Source organism: Lingula anatina, chromosome 3, assembly GCF_051362555.1.
Source record: "Lingula anatina isolate TDL-2025a chromosome 3, LinAna3.0, whole genome shotgun sequence".
NCBI lineage: Eukaryota > Metazoa > Brachiopoda > Lingulata > Lingulida > Lingulidae > Lingula > Lingula anatina.
The window spans coordinates 25,082,167-25,099,184 of record NC_141769.1 but is presented as its reverse complement, the minus strand read 5'-3'; the positions used below and the strand labels follow the sequence as shown (position 1 = coordinate 25,099,184).

At 33.5% G+C, this 17,018-nt stretch overlaps 1 protein-coding gene across 1 annotated transcript; it reads left to right on the top strand.

Annotated features, from left to right (window-relative positions):
• Positions 1 to 194: 194 nt before the first annotated feature.
• Positions 195 to 17,001, top strand: LOC106171499 (E3 ubiquitin-protein ligase COP1). The gene is made up of 22 exons (XM_013551875.2): positions 195 to 551; positions 3,182 to 3,241; positions 3,578 to 3,675; positions 4,934 to 4,995; positions 5,334 to 5,453; positions 5,769 to 5,837; positions 6,158 to 6,217; positions 6,543 to 6,593; positions 6,908 to 7,036; positions 7,505 to 7,622; positions 7,937 to 8,078; positions 8,323 to 8,383; positions 8,680 to 8,762; positions 9,028 to 9,136; positions 9,450 to 9,531; positions 10,179 to 10,295; positions 10,705 to 10,822; positions 11,271 to 11,395; positions 11,688 to 11,776; positions 14,229 to 14,288; positions 14,640 to 14,684; positions 14,965 to 17,001. The coding sequence occupies exons 1-22, from the start codon at positions 442 to 444 to the stop codon at positions 14,980 to 14,982; spliced, it is 1,926 nt and encodes a 641-aa protein (XP_013407329.1). The 5' UTR covers positions 195 to 441; the 3' UTR covers positions 14,983 to 17,001.
• Positions 17,002 to 17,018: the final 17 nt, after the last annotated feature.

Here is a 17,018-nt window from a genome sequence, read left to right as displayed (position 1 = left end):
AACAAATTAAAACAATGACACTGTTAACGTATTTGTTGCATTAAATTATATGTGTATTTTGTTATCAGCAACCATTCACATAAATATTATGTTCAAAAATATTATTAGTTGAAATGGGAGAAATAAACTAGTTTATATTTAGAAGAGCGGGGCTATCTTTATTATGGTGTAAGAAAATTTCTTCTGAAGGAATGTGTGCAGGAATTCTGGGAGGAAACGCATGCGCTCTTATTGGTGAACCTGGACAGAGGTAAACATTTCGTTTCCCGTCACCTAATTAGTCAAAATCTCCAAGAGGAAACCACAGAAATGACGTATGCGTAGTGCACGAAGGGAAGCAATTACTTATCTGTAGAGCTTATTGCGCAAATTATGTTTTGACATAATAGACAACGGAATTTTCAGTTGTGAAAAGTTGATGGGGTGCATCTGAGGGTCAAAATGTCTGGACCAAGAACGCAGCAATCAAATCGGCGTCGGAAAAGACCTCAGCCTCCTGTTCATAATGGACTTTTTGGGTCGTATGAAGACAAAGATAATGATTTTGTATGGTAAGCTAAAGTTATATAATCATGTGTCCTTATTGAAAATTAATTTTGTAAATCCAACTTAGTTCATCTGATTGCCGCTTGGGAACTCGCCACCAAGAGAAAGGAGGCGCTGATTTCGTTTCATGTACATATTCATGCACTCGTATATAGTTAAAAGCCTTATTTTTGAAACACTGCCCTAATTATTATGCTAGATCTGTTCGTGTAACACATCTGCTAGATGTGGGTTTTGGTGGTGCAATTGCTCAGACCATTCGCATGACATGGTTTTCTTTCCTAGGACCTTGATATTTTGTATTAGTAAAGGCATTGTTACTTACATTTGGAATGAAAGAAAGAAAAGTTGTATACATAAGCACTTGAACTTTAAGTAAGCTTTGCTGGCAGCATGGGGGGGGGGGTAGAGTGACTTATTAGAAGCCAGGTCACCCTTTGATAAGTGAATTCTTTGGCTGCTTGATTGCTGATAGTGGTACATGTATTTCAGATGCAAAGTATCAGGCGTACCATCAAAATTCAGCACTGCCCCATGTAATCCAGCACACTTAACAACCTGTTGCTGGTAACTTCTACTTACGTATCTAGGATTTCTATGTAGTGAAAGACAAAATGGGTGTTATAATTATTCCAATGGTTCAATGTACATTGACTTAAAGAAATGACAGACAAGATGTACAGCTTATATTACTGAAATTTATATGATATCTTGCTTAAATCAGTCTGAAAAAAGTCTGAAGATCATAAGAACACAAAGCACCTGTTATTAAAACTAGGTTATATATATATATATATATATTTTTTTTTTTTTGTTTTGTTTTGTTTTTACATATATGCTACTCTATTATTTTGTAGTATGTTGTCTTATTTAGGTGTGTTTGCAATGTGTAAAAACTTAATTGTTAGAAAAGGGTACTAGAAGGGAGTCAGTGCCTTTGAAAATAAATCAGTAAGTGTTGTAGGGGTTATGATTATTCCATTTATTTTCTTCATAACAGTACAAAAATTGACTTAATCAAATCATATAGTGGGAAATGAGCATGAATGTACCTACCGATTGATATAGAAATGATAATATGTAGAAATGCTGGATTTACAGAAAAAGAAGAAAAAATGTTTGAGTGCTATTAAGAATGATATTAATTATATAGACTTGCCCTTCAAGAAATCGACGGAAAATAGCTCTTTTTCAAATTTGAATGGGCACTGTAGAAAACATATAACAGCTAAAGCTCTCAAATTAGGCACATAGGTGTGATATCATGTGAAGAATAAGTTCCATAAATTTAAATCCAAGCAGTTAAGTACATTTTGAGACAGAACGCTTTAAATGTGCAGCAAACCGTAACGCTAATCCCTTCAAGATCTCGACGAAAACCGGAAGTGCGTCATGACGTCACTCGCTTGTACTTGGAAAGCTGCTGGGTGATTTTCCGATGAGAAATATTTCGTGGCTTATACAAATGTTCGGAAAATGACCATGCTGATAAAAGAAAATTCACTAATCAAAACTGAAACTACGTAATTACATAGAAAAACATTGTGCATTTCTGACCTCGACTTGTCAGTGTAAACAAAGTGTACTGAACACATCGCAAGCAAGCACGTGAATGCCGCGTTTGATACTTTGTATCAGATGCTTCATTTTACTTGACAACACAGTGTTTACGATGGGCATGACAGGAAAAACAGTGCAAAAAACACGCACTTCCGGTTTTCGTCGATTTCTTGAAGGCGTTGATTTCTTGAAGGGCGAGTCTATATATTTTTAAAAAATAAAATAGGTTGAAAAAGCTCATTTTGCTAATAGAAAAATGCCATACAAAACAAATTATAGATTGATTTAGGCAATAGAATAAAAAATGGCAACAGTTGAATATCTCCATGTTAGGGACAGAAGCCTATGGGGTTCTATCTAATGTTGGAAGCACTTCTTATACAAAGAGTGGGTGGGTGTGGCATTGATGTAAACAGTAAGAGACCTGCAAGGCGCCGACGTATATAACTTAAATGGTTTCTATGATGACATTGGTGTGTTCAGCATGTGAGAGGATATTAAAAGGGTTTGCTGTTAGATTTTGCAGCCATTTATTGATTGAGTGCTGCTGTTTTCACTGATATAATCCCTTTAAGTTATCAGTTGGAATTGGTTTTGTCATGGCTTTGAAATCAATCGTGGATATTTATATGGCTTTAGATGATTTCAGATCATAAACAACCTCCTGCCATACAGTTTTTGATCTAAAGATGGCTGTAGAAAGTTTTACTCCAAGTCTCAATGTTCGGCTTTCGGTGTCTGGGACAAACTCTTGTGAAAATATCCTCTTTATTTAACACAATGACCCACAAAATTTTAAATGAGACCCTGATATGTATTTCTCTTGGGGTTCAAAATGACCCTTCCCCTACTTTGAGTTAAAGAAAATTGTTGGAAACCTGTAACCATTTGAATAAGATATAACTATGAAAAAAATTTAAAATGTTAATAGTTAAAAGTGCTTTGCAAATGACATTCTTTGAATAAAGGGTAATTTTGACAGTAACCTCACAGAATGGATATTACAGATGATGTGAACAATTTTTTGCCAAGGATAAGTTATATTGTAAATAATTTTTATTAATTTTAATTTCAGTCCCATTTGCTTTGGGATGATTGATGAAGCACATATGACAAAATGTGGACACAGTTTTTGGTGAGCATGTGTTTATTCATAAAGCTAATGTGATTTTTGTATTTCTGCAGTTACATGTATGGAATATTGTCGGTCGAATTAAATGCAGATCTTAAGCCTGACCGTTTCACAACTTTTCACAGTCAGATGAGAAATTTAGCTGTTAATGTTCTTTTTTTTTCAATATAAAATGTACTAGATTAATTTATGAAATTTTTTTAAATGAATGTTTAGTGATTTGAGTGAGCTTTTAACAAGCATGATTAAGTTAAGCAGTGGCTGTCAGACTTTAGAGGAAAGAAGATTAAGTCCTGTGGTCTTCAATCTACCAGTGAATTATTTTATTCTTCTTTCCAGCCACAGATGTATAAAGCAGAGTTTAGACCAGTCCAATCGCTGCCCAAAGTGTAACTTTGTGATGGACACACCAGATCAAATTTTTCCAAATTTCCTCTGTAAGTAATAAAAAAAGAAAAAAGATTTGTAGAAAATTTTAGAACAATGAAAAGAATCTATTGTGCAGATTGGAGTAAATCAGGAGCACATCTGGTGAGTGATTGAAATGTAATGTTGAATGCTGTACTATTAAAAAAAAAAAAATGAAATTGAGGAAATACTATAATGACTGTTGTACTTCAGGTTGATGACAGATTCTCTGAATGTAATTTTATTGAGAGCATTGAGTGCCAATGTATTCATGGAGTAATTCAGTTACATTTGCCAAATTTGTAGTTTTCAGAATTATTATTATTATTTTTTTAGTCAAGTTATCTACATTGACATCTTAGAATAAAGGGAATTGATGGCTAAATACGGAGGAAATACAGAGTTCTGAATTTTTGATTGCATTTTATAGATGCCCTCACTTGCCATACATGTTGAATTCTTCTGTTAGTTGAACCTAGTGAAGAAACCACATTACTTGTATGTTTTGAAATAATAAACGTTTATTCTTGTTTGTCAGAATTAAGCCGTTTTTGTGTTGTCATGAAAACCAGATACATGCATGGTTTTCTTAAAACTGTATTGTTGACTATCTTTGCTGTTTTGATTCTGGAATAGAGCTGATAAAAATGTATTATTTATTATTTTTACAGTTTCGCCAATGTGAAGGTATTTACATTTCATAAAGCTTGTATCTCAGTAGTTGGCGTATTCCTCTGATTTTCAGTAATTGACAGTTTATAATAACACAACTCAGGAAATTGATTTATATGCAGTCATGTGTAAATGCAGACAAGTGATTTAATTATAAACAGTGAGTAGAGGAAGGAGTCTCCTCATTGACAGTAAAGAATGGATGGGATTTCCTCAGGATACAGTGCCCTATATCTGTACATGAAGGTCACATGAGAATGGGGAAGGAGAGAGACAACAAATATGAAATAATAATTATTAGACTTAATTCAGTTGCAGGGGAAAGAGCGTGCATTTTGAGATTGATGTTTTCATTAAAAAGTAATGACTCAAGAAGATTTCTTATTTCCTGTGGTTAATAAGAACAGTTAGTATAGGATTTGTATGTATGTATGTATGTATGTATGTATGATATGCCTATGGGCTGTTTTATTGTGTGAAATAATAATAATAATGGTATAAGCATTATTACCTGGGGATGGGTTGTACTGAGACCCCAGTTTTTGTCAGAAGGACAAAAGTATGCCATTTTTATATGGTAAACCTAAGTTCATGCTGCTTTTTTTCTTCTTTCAGTAAATGAATTGATTTTAAAACACAGACAAAAGATAGAGAAGAAACCCAAGTTAGAACAACAGGTGTGTAGCATTTTATTAATTCATAAAAGCGTCAGGAATTGGGTTTGTATTGTGTGTTTGGTTAAAGAAGCAAAGCATTACAAGTGCAAAATTCCAAATATGTAAATGGTAGACAGATTTTTTTATGAATTCACTTGTATTTTTGTATTCACTTGTGTTTTGTTGTTGATTAAGTATTTTTAGTGTCTGAAATTACTTAGAATTTGAACCATATGCTGTTTGTTTAAATAATATTCACAAACAGTATTAAATGTCTTAAGTTATATTATGTTACTCAAACATGCAGACATTTAATGAGTGGAAAACAATGTGATGATTATTATTTGAATATTTTATAGAATGGGCATATCACCCCAGTAGCTGTCCAGGACCTTTTACTTGACCAGGACAGTCTGGATCTGGCCAATGTCAACTTTATGCTGGAGCTACTGACACAGAAGAAACAGAGACTAGAATCAGTAAGTACACGGAACTCTCACTCAAGGGTATCATACATTTTTCTTTGTTTAAGATGAATAATTGATTTTCTTTTCTGCATGAATGATAAATAAACATTAAAAACATGTTAAGTGTATATTTGCAGTAGTTTTCCATGGAATATTGAGCATTTGATGATATTTTGTATTTTGAAAATCTAGCAGGAAGTTCTATGGATAAGTAAACATACTTGATATAATTGAAAAATAGAAATATTAGATTTTTCTGTTACACATAATTTAGTAGCCAGCTTAGTTTAAAAATAGATATATTTCACTACAAAATCATATTTGCAGGATTCCAAAATAGCTCAAAACCAGATTCTTAAAGATTTTCTCCAACAGCTGAGACAGAGAAAACAAGAGGTAAGAGTTCAAATATCTTAAGCAATGCACACATCAGGTATTTATGTAGTGTGGCAGACAGTATTAAGAGAAAAAGACCTATGTCAGCTTCTTATCACTTGTAACATGGACTAACACACTTAATTTTCTTATTTTCTGAACTTGTTTTTTTCCACAGGAATAACATGACATTGATTTTCCATTGACTGTCAGTTCTGTGTCAAAACTTTCAAAGTATAGGTGTGAAGTATCAACCTGTCTATGATTTGCATATCTCGAATTCTTTATTATATGGATGCTTGTCAAGAATTTTCTGAAAGAAAATGGTACTTGTCTTTTAGCAATTAGACAGATTAACAAGAGAAGTACATATCATTGATGAAGATTATAGCAGGGTCGAGGTATGATTCCTACGTTACTTTCCTCTTGTCAGATATTTAGAATTTGATCACTGATTAAATGTTGACCAATTCCATTGCCTTAAGTAACACTCCTTTAGCCTAAGAGTAAGGTATACATAAATAACCAGCCAATAGCTGCATTGAATACACCCATGTTATAGCTTATCACTTAGTAATGGGATTTATAAAATTACCAGTTTATTTGTTAGACTCTAGTAAATTAACTGGCAATTTTTATAAATTTTATAATATATTCTCTGAATCTCTAATAGTGAGTGAGAGAATATATTGTTGCTGTTAAACAACTTATGCTTTCTCTTTGCAGACAGCACTGAAAGAATATAAAAAGAAGTATCCTTTTACTCCATTATCTCCTGTAAGTTCACTATTGGTGTATGCAAAATAACCAAAGATTTTGTTATAAAAATATTCTGCAAGTTATGATTATTTTTTTCTGCAGTGCAGGTAGAAATTTCAAAGTGTTAATTTGCTGGCATTGCATCAGTTATGACTTCTCATTTATGCTTTACTCACTATATTGAAATAATATATTAAATTTAGTCAACCTGAAGAATTTGTATTTTCACATTTAATATGCACAAATTAAATTTTATGACCAATATATGACAACCTGCCATAAACAAGTATTAAAAGAAGTGGAAAACTATTATAATAATATTTACATTTTAGGAATCCTCCACATTAGTAAATGGGCTTGATCAACCTCTGAGTGCAGAGCCCCACTGCAGTAGTACTAGTAGTAGTAGTGGTGTTAGTGTTGGGAGCAGTAGCCAGGAAGGATTCAATGGGAGCAGACATGTAAGTGACATGCTGGCATTTGTCAGTGATAACACCTGGCAGTGACAACAAAACTAGACGGAAATGGCTCTTAGTGTCACTGTCAGATATTGTTTCAAAAATACAGATAGCTGCTTAAAGCATGATCAAATATGACTTGTGAATGTGGGATAAGCAAATATCACTTGCATATTTAATCATGTTATACAAAATGTTACAGTGACATATATAGATAGTGTTAATACCCCCCCCCCCAAATAAATAAATAAATCTCCATGGCATTCAGACATTTGCCAGTTGTGCATCAAAAGTCTCACATGGTAACACTAGTTGAATATAATTAAGGTTTGGCAAATAATTCCTTTTGAATTTTTTTCACAGTGACAAATGTATTATTTATCTATACATCAGTTCTTGGATCAACAATTACATTTCAAGACAATTGTGAAACAGGAAAGCAAAAATGTAACATTCTCTTTTTTGCTTCAGGATGGTGGGAAACAGTGGCTGCAGACCACTATGGCTTCCAGGAGGAAAAAAGTCAGCCAACATTTTGATGATCTGCAACAATGTTATTTCTCAACTAGGTTAAAAGAATATGGATCTGGTAATTATCTCTCTCATGAATTATTTTTGATGTCAGTCAATATTTGAATACTCTGCTGCATGATTATTTGATTATGAATGTTTGTGATGCGTCATTTCCTTGTGATAACATAGTTTCAATACTATAAAGTCTCTAGCTAGAAGTTGTTTGTTTTGATAATTGACCCAGGAGACAAAATGAAAGACAAAGTAAAATATATATATATACGCTAGCAATAGAAATGTGTATGTTTGTGCAGTATGGTTTTAGCATTGTTTCATATACTTTATGCCAACACTGCAGACAGTCATGTGAAAAATTTCCCTTTTTTACAGGGGAGACATGTAGTACCTCTTCAGATGGACTGGAAGATTTTAGTGATAGCCTTTCCAAATTTACCCAGTTCAGCTCATTTCGTCCATTAGCTACTCTTAGTTATGCCAGTGACATATATAATGGCTCAAGTATAGTATCAAGGTAGTCTCTCTCTCTCTCTCACTCTCTCAAAAAAAATAAAATAAAATAAAAAAAAGTTCCTTTTTATTTTTTGTTCATGTGTCAAATTCAACTTAATTTTTTATTTGGTGACTAAATTCTGAATGTTAGAGTCAGTGTCAGGTGTAAGCATTTAAATCATGAGTGAAAGTGATTAAATACAAATGTCATATCTCAGAAGAAAAGAGAAGAAATAGTAATAATAATAATACTATTTATTTTTCAGTATTGAATTTGATCGTGACTGTGATTATTTTGCTATTGCTGGAGTCACCAAGAAAATAAAGGTTTGTGTGATAAACTTGTGATCTTGATCATGTCATTCAAATATTGTGGTTTTATTTAAATGTTTATGTCAACAAAATTTGGTATAAATGGCATTTTAGTTTCTCATTGCATAGCTGTGATTTTGTTAAGAAGTAAATGCAGTCTTTCCACCTTTGAATTTGTGATAAAAGTATGGAATTCACATTCTTTTTTTTGTCAATTAAAAATTTCATCCTGTAGTTCTTAGATGTCTACATTTCTTCTTTTTATTTGATGGTTCATACTTTACACTCGCTGTTCTCTGACCATTATTTAGGTGTTTGAATACAACATGGTGATCAGTGATGCAGTGGATATGCATTACCCTGTGACAGAGATGGTGTGCAATTCAAAAATAAGGTGAGCAGTATTGCAATAAAGAAACTTCTAGTTTCCCATTTAAAACAAAAATAAAAAAGAAAAGACTTTCAAAACAATTGCAGGGGCATTTTCATGACTGGAAATGGAAATTTGTAGTAAGGAGCTTGTTTTTGAAAAATGAATAATCCCTTACATTTATGATAGTCATTTAATGGTCTTTAGCAGATCTGTGTTTGATAGACATGGAGATTTTTCCCCATTCTTGTCTTTTCTATTTGTTTTCAAACCTGTCTTTTCGTTCCAGCTGTGTAACATGGAGTGCATACCACAAGGGAACAATGGCCAGTTCTGATTACGAGGGGACAATTACAATCTGGGATGCATTTAGTGGGGTGAAGCACAGGATGTTTCAGGTGCAGTAAGAAAAGGATCTTAGTAAACATGCACAGTTGAAATGAATATAAGTAAATGTTCAGTATATATGGACAAAAAAGTAGTTAAGTAGAAGTCACCTTTAGTTATAGCTTTTCCTAGTTATGGAAGCTTTCAAATCCAAGTTAAAAGTAAAGGGGGAGAAGGAGAACTCCATGGCAATATGCCAGGAACTGTGAAGTAAATAACTGAGTAAGTAAGCTCAGAGACAGATATTTGACCAGGCTTTTCTGTAATCTGAATTGTTCTAAGAAATGCAGACATTCAGGATTGAACTAAAATATTATCTTGCAGGAACATGAGAAAAGGTGCTGGAGTGTGGATTTCAACAGAATGGATCCTAAACTTATAGCTTCAGGTTCAGATGATGCCAAAGGTAATGGCTGATGCTGTTGGGTTTTTCATAATTAAAGCTAATGTCAATCAATTCAATTTTAACTTAAGTATTCATTGATATTATTACTACTACTATTTTTTTTTAGTCTGAAACTGTATCAACCAAAACAATCTTAATTTATTATTTTTTTAATTTATTATTATTATTATTATTATTATTATTATTATTATTATTATTATTATTATTTTAGTCTGAAACTAGTCATAATATTGAAACTTTTAGCCAGTTCAAAATTTCATGCATTAAAGGGATAATAACTCTTCATCTGAAATCTATATTTCACAATAAAAACATTGTGAATAACTCATAGAAATATAATATATTCTGTTGTACCACAAAAAAGGGCAGTTATAGCTATTTTTCTGATATCTAAGCTTGTCTTTAGACGACGTAACCTCCATTGATGGCTATACTCTGTTAAAATCTCTTAAGAGATTTTAACAAAAAAACGAACTTTTCAGAAAAAAACCAGGGACTAACTTTGAATGTAAAAATGGATTCATTGACCATTGGTTAGTATGAGAAAATTGTTGTTCACTCCAGGAAAATTCATTTTTTGGCCGAAACGAAGAGTTATTATCACTTTAATTATTAACTAATTTATTAATATATATTTATCTTTACAGTTAAGTTGTGGTCAACTGACGTGGAACATTCTGTGGCCAGTATAGAGGCCAAGGCCAATGTGTGCTGTGTCAAGTTTAACCCCGAAAGCAGATATCACTTAGCTTTTGGTTCTGCAGGTCAGCAGCAGTAAAGTCATCACTATTTTTATCATAAACATTATCTTTACTTTTAACTGAACAGTTATGGGATTTTAGGCAAAAAATAAATATTGCTTCAGAGTTTTCAAGTCTGGTAAATAATGTTTGCTGAGGACATAATATATTTTACATTAGAATTTGGTTGGTGCAATTGCTTATTAATTTGCAAAGATTTAGGTGATTCTATTACCATACATTAATCAGGTGTGAATAAACGTATCTCTGCCGGTCTTTAAAACTACTGAGTAACTTGGCATGACAAGTGCAACACTCATTTATAAACTATAATGTGAATCCGTGCAATATTCCACTTATTCTTCAGTATAGGGTAAAATGAGGAAGACGTGCTTATTTTGATTTTGATAGTGAAAATGATAATTTTTTCCAGACCATTGTGTACATTACTACGACCTTCGCAACACTAAGGTGCCACTCATGACCTTCAAAGGCCATCGGAAAGCTGTGTCATATGTGAAATTTGTCAACTCTTCAGACTTGGTTTCGGCGTAAGAAACTTACAGCTTTCTCAATCAGTCATTTGTACTTATAGTTACATAACTGCTTGAACGTAAAATTATTCTATAGAACCCAAATTAGTAATACTGCAATGTCTTTGTATATGTTTTCATTGCAAGCAGTAGAAGTTGTCACTGTTATAGGATATATTAATGAAAATGTAGCATAATGAAATTATTTTCATGTGTACATCATAGGTGGAAATATGAATATTGTTAGATGATTAATGCACTAGAACAGGTGAAATGGATTTTTTCTCCTGTATATTGTACATTTAAATACGTGAAGTAAAACCTGTTATCTTGAAGGATGTTAACCATTCATGCGTGACAGTCATTGTTGGATCAAAACTTTACTTATTTGTGGCAGGATTTTATTTCTAAAAAAATAAATAATAATAATGATTATGATAGTGAAATTATTCTCTCACTTCCTCAGGTCCACAGATAGTCAGTTAAAGCTGTGGAATGTGAACAAACCTCAGTGTGTGAGGACATTCAGAGGTCATGTCAATGAGAAGAACTTTGTTGGGTTAGCCACAGATGGGGATTACATTGCCTGTGGTTAGTATATCATAAAACTTCCTGTTTCTTTTTGATGTAAACATAGTGTGATTCCACTTTTGTATTTAATGAAATATTGATTTTATCAAGGTATATGTACCATGTAAATGAAAGATGTTAAAGTTATTAATGCCTTTTGCTTGTATTTTTAAAATGGGTATTTATGAACTTCAAGGAAAAAATTCAGAAAAAAATTTCATTGTTAATATTTAGATTGAAAAATGATAACTTGCCATTTATACATTCATTGACTGAATTGGTAGGCGGTTCATGATTTCTTATTGGTTTTCAGGGAGTGAAAATAATTCTTTGTGTGTTTACTTCCGGGGACTTTCCAAACAGTTGGTCACCTACAAATTTGACACAGTAAGAAGTGTATTGGTAAGACTTTATATTAAATGAGAAACTTTAATTAGCTGTGCACAGTATTACAATGCCTAGGGACACTTCATTTTTAACTGCTGAAATTTTCAAATAGTGGTTCTGATCATTGTACCACCAGCGTTAGCGCTGGCGGTACACATGGTTTCGGTCCCGTCCGGATCGTTCCGCCGGCTCCGCCGGACGGCTACCGTTACCGCTTCTCCTCCTAGACGGTAAGGGCCCCCGTACCCATCTCATGGATTTAGGTCACCTATAATCTCAACTCGTTCCACGTAAAATTTGGGCTTTGTCGGTATTGGGGTCTGGGTGTGGCACTCATTGCAATGCACCCTTGTCTAAAAATGGCAAAATTAAATGCTAATTATCTACCCTACGGAAGGAGTTATGGGAAAAATTTCTAAAGACGGCTTTCCAAAAGTCATATGTGTAGATTTCAAATATACCCTTGGATTTGACCTTTGACCTCTACTTCAAGGTCAAATGGGCCAAAATTTTCAAAAAAATGAAATTTTTTACGAAAAAAAATTTTTTTGCCCTGTTATTCAGACACCACACAGACTTAACCAATAATATTATTGGAAAGTGTTACCCTTCAGGTCATCTTTCATCTCCATGAATTTGGGGTCAATCGGTGCATTTTCACGGGAGTAGCGGCCATAAGATACCGAAACTGAAAACTGTCTCTAATTCGGGAACCGTTAATGCTAGAGACCCATTCTTTTTTGCATTTTGTAGAGCATGTAAAGCCCAACACTGGAGGTGGTCTTGGTTTTTTTGTATTCCATACGGTTTTCGAGTTACGCTGTATCAAAAAGTACATATTGGTGGTAAAAGCAAAATGTGCAGTACGGTAATGGATAATAAATTTTGAACTCTGGAAAAATAAAACATAAGGCTTGGCAAAGCAGACAACTTGTGTTCAAAAATGACATTATTTCATCAAATTTGAACTTCTGAAACTTCAGAGCACCTCCTATTTCAAGAATTTTGACCAAAATGACATTTTCTTTATTTTAATTAATTTTTTCTGTACGAAATTTAAGGCACATTATGGTAACTCCAAAATTATAACATCTAGTCCCTTATATCTCCAAAACTGGCAGAGATAGGTCCATAGTTACTATTGAAGTTGAATAGGAAGTCATATACTGGCAATCTTACTATGACCTTGAAATTGACCTTTGACCTACTTTTCACCATGAACTGAACTTTGCAAATTTTTCTTCCCTTTTATCTCCAAAACTGGCAGAGATAGGTCCATAGTTACTATTGAACTTGAATAGGAAGTCATATACTGGCAATCTAAATGTGACCTTAAAATTGACCTTTGACCTACTTTACACCATGAACTGAATTTTGCAAATTTTGCTTTCCTTTTATCTCCAAAACTGGCAGAGATAGGTCCGTAGTTACTATTGAACTTGAATAGGAAGTCATATACTGGCAATCTATATGTGACATTAAAATTGACCTTTGACCTACTTTTCACCATGAACTGAATTTTGCAAATTTTGCTTTCCTTTTATCTCCAAAACTGGCTGAGATAGGTCCATAGTTACTATTGAACTTGAATAGGAAGTCATATACTGGCAATCTAAATGTGACCTTAAAATTGACCTTTGTCCTACTTTTCATCATAAACTGAACTTTGCAAATTTTGCTTCCCTTTTATCTCCAAAACTGGCAGAGATAGGTCCATAGTTACTATTGAACTTGAATAGGAAGTCATATACTGGCAATCTAATTGTGACCTTGAAATTGACCTTTGACCTACTTTTCACCATGAACTGAACTTTGCAAACTTTCTTCCCTTTTATCTTCAAAACTGGCTGAGATAGGTCCATAGTTACTATTGAACTTGAATAGAAAGTCATATACTGGCAATCTAAATGTGACCTTGAAATTGACCTTTGACCTACTTTTCACCATGAACTGAATTTTGCAAATTTTGCTTCCCTTTTATCTCCAAAACTGGCTGAGATAGGTCCATAGTTACTATTGAAGTTGAATAGGAAGTCCTATACTGGCAATCTAAGTGTGACCTTGAAATTGACCTTTGACCTACTTTTTATCATGAACTGAACTCTGTTTATTTCTTTCTCTTTTAACTTCAAACTTGACAGAGATAGGTCCATAGTTACTCTTGTTATATTTGTGTTCAAACATCTGAGAGCATGGTATCACCACCTTTGTTTTTAGACCTAAAGAGAGAATGCTTGAATCAAGTAGTTCCTTAACTTTAACATGCTGTTCTCGGGCATGTTAAAAGTGAGGAATGAAATGTTGCAGCAATGTAAAGTGGAGGGGGGGGATGGAAGTAGAAAATTCAAATTTAACTGCACAGGACCCACTGCTAATATTTTCTTCTGATTAAGTATAACATTTTTAGCACAGAGGCCTGCATTTAAAGTGTCTTTTGTAAATAAGGCTTGTTTTGTTATGTTTGCAGGAGAAGGACAGGAAAGAAGAAGACACTAATGAGTTTGTCAGTGCGGTCAGCTGGAGGCCAGTGAGTATTATAAAGACTAACTTTGGAAAATAACACTTTCTAAATACTTTCAAAATCCTTCAAAGATTGCTCAGTACCATGGTGTTTTTAGATCTGTTGAAGACAATTTTAATGGGATGTTCAGAACTGTAACTAGTTTGACCTGTAAGGTTCAATTTATGCCAAATTTGCAAGTGCCTAAAAATTAGACTTACGTAACACAGTATAAGGTCATGGTGTTGGATAAGTATAACATCATCAAATAGTAGTTAAAATTTGAAAGTTTTTTTTCACAGGTACAGAGAAATGAAGCATCCCCATTTTTACTATTTAAAGTAAAAATGCAAGTAAATTTTTTGTATTTTGTTTTAGGGATCAAATGTTGTGGTTGCTGCAAACAGTCAAGGAACAATCAAGGTAAGCTTATCAATTTCTTGAAAATATTAAGCGACGAAGTCTAATAACAGTTTGTCTGTTAATGGTTATAGGTTTGATGAAGAAGTATAATATGGGCTGTTTAAATCTCCTATTCTTTGATTTGAAACAGACTTTGTATGAAAGGTTTTTGTCAATAATAATTTTTAATGAGATGTTTGGTTTCTTAATTTTATTAACAAATAAATGGTGGATTAATGTTTCATATACATATATATTACTTAGGATTAATACATAAAATCCTTTATGTCTTGCATTTCAGATTTTAGAACTTGTATGAAATTGTGGTCAAAAAAAGCAGTGAGTGGAGCATTTTAGGGAGTTCTAGATGGAATACTGTGGTCTCGGGAGAGGTGGCACGTTGAACAGTTTGGACTGATCTCATGTGGAATGTGAGGCAGTATGTTTGAACAGTGGAAAGACAGGTCAGCACAGTGGCCAGCACCCTGGTCAGCATCTTTCTAGTTTAAGATGTTTGCAGCTAAGCTTGATGAAGTTGCTGGATGATAGATTGAATTCCTAGAAAGTCCTGAGAAATAAACCTTTGAGATGTTTTGAACATGCACAATTCAGGAACAGTCTCAAATTGACTTTCTTTTGTGGACATAAGTTGAAGCCATATTTCTATGGTGGACAAATAAATGTGTACCATCAAGATTTCTTTAATCTCTTCAATTCTCCAGTACCCTATTAACTTAGTGTATTAAAAGAGGGACCATGTGCCTGCAGAGCATACGAGATCTGAGCATGTAACAGACTTAATGAAGGTGCTACCAGCAGCCAGGTATAATACCACTTAAAGTTAGACAGGTATTTCCAGTGCAAACATGATGCCAACCAGTTAATTCTTGTCTCTAGGGATATATGCTAGGGCCAAAGTTTTGCCTAGTATCAAATTTGCTGGCTATGACAGTTGTTAGCAGAACCTTGGGAGTTACAACTTCCTATCCAAGGGAACTGGTTTCAGACATCTCAGTACAAATGTTTTTATTGTATTTCACCAGACTTTCCTCACAATGTTGACGAAGAAATAGAAGTATACTTCAGTTAGTTGTGGCATTTGATGAAAAGCGTGTTTTTTTTTTTTTTTTGACAGAGGTGAAAAATTAATATATGAACACTATTTAGGCCATGGTCTCAAGGAAAGACTCGCAAGTTGCCAACAAAATGGAAGATGCTTTAATTTTGGGTCACAGAATTTAAAAGTTTGTCTGTTGTCTGTAGTATTTACCTGTTTAGAGGGTTTTGGTATTAAAAGGGAGCCCTAATGTGGGCCTGAGGTGCTACTGTTATTCAGCATTTTTTTCATAAAGTGAAGATATGTTCTCTTATAGTTTTTTGTCTGAATGAAAAGATTCTATTTGCAACTGATGCAGTTTAGGTGTATAGCTATAAACATTCACATTGACTTGTGAATTGTGGTCTACAATTTGGTGTGTTCGATTAACTAGTTTAAGTAAATTGGTATGTCAAGGCAGTAGGTTACAATGTTTACTGACTAAGACTAAATACAAAGTCTTGTAATTTGGGGCTTAAATGTTGGCATATTAGAATGTATGTTTGCAATATAGAGTAAATGTCATTGAGTAGGAAAGCTGGTTTTCTAATATAAAGGTAGGAGGGGAGTTGAATGAGAATCATGTTATACATGATGCTATCAATTTAGATATGTCGGTTGTTTATGGAAAACATATCGATGCTGGAGAGCTGGTTTAACATATTAAGGTTATATCATACTGGTATAATTTGCAAGTAATATGTAAATGCACCTCACAAGTACGTATCACACTATTATACTGGTGCATGTTGTTTGCTGAAGAAACTGCATTACAATGTTAGTTTGCTTCACCATTTTATTGTAAAATGGTATTAATGGATAGATTGGTGGTTGTGAAGAAGAAAATGTTTCAGAAGAGAAAATGTAAAATGATCTCAGGTTAAAATATAATTTACTTTATGGGAGTAGTACCACTGTGTTCAATAAATATAGACATGTTACTTTAATGATGAATGTTATATGTGAAGAGAGTGGAGAGCTGATAGTAAGCAGGTCGATACAGTTTTCACTGTGTTTTCGGTTCACAGTGGTCAGGGGCTAAGAACCCTGAATATGGTAATCTTGAACAGAGAGACTGATACAAAGCTGTAATTGAAACAATTTCAGGTTTTTAAGTGGTCTTTTCACACCTTAAATGGCAAGTTGTGGTCATTCAAATGATAGCCATAGCATGATTCAGTTTGTTCAATGTTGTAGTAAAGAAGTAATGCATAATAAAATCAGTGAATCACTACAAACTTATGGGGGTCTTAAGTTTT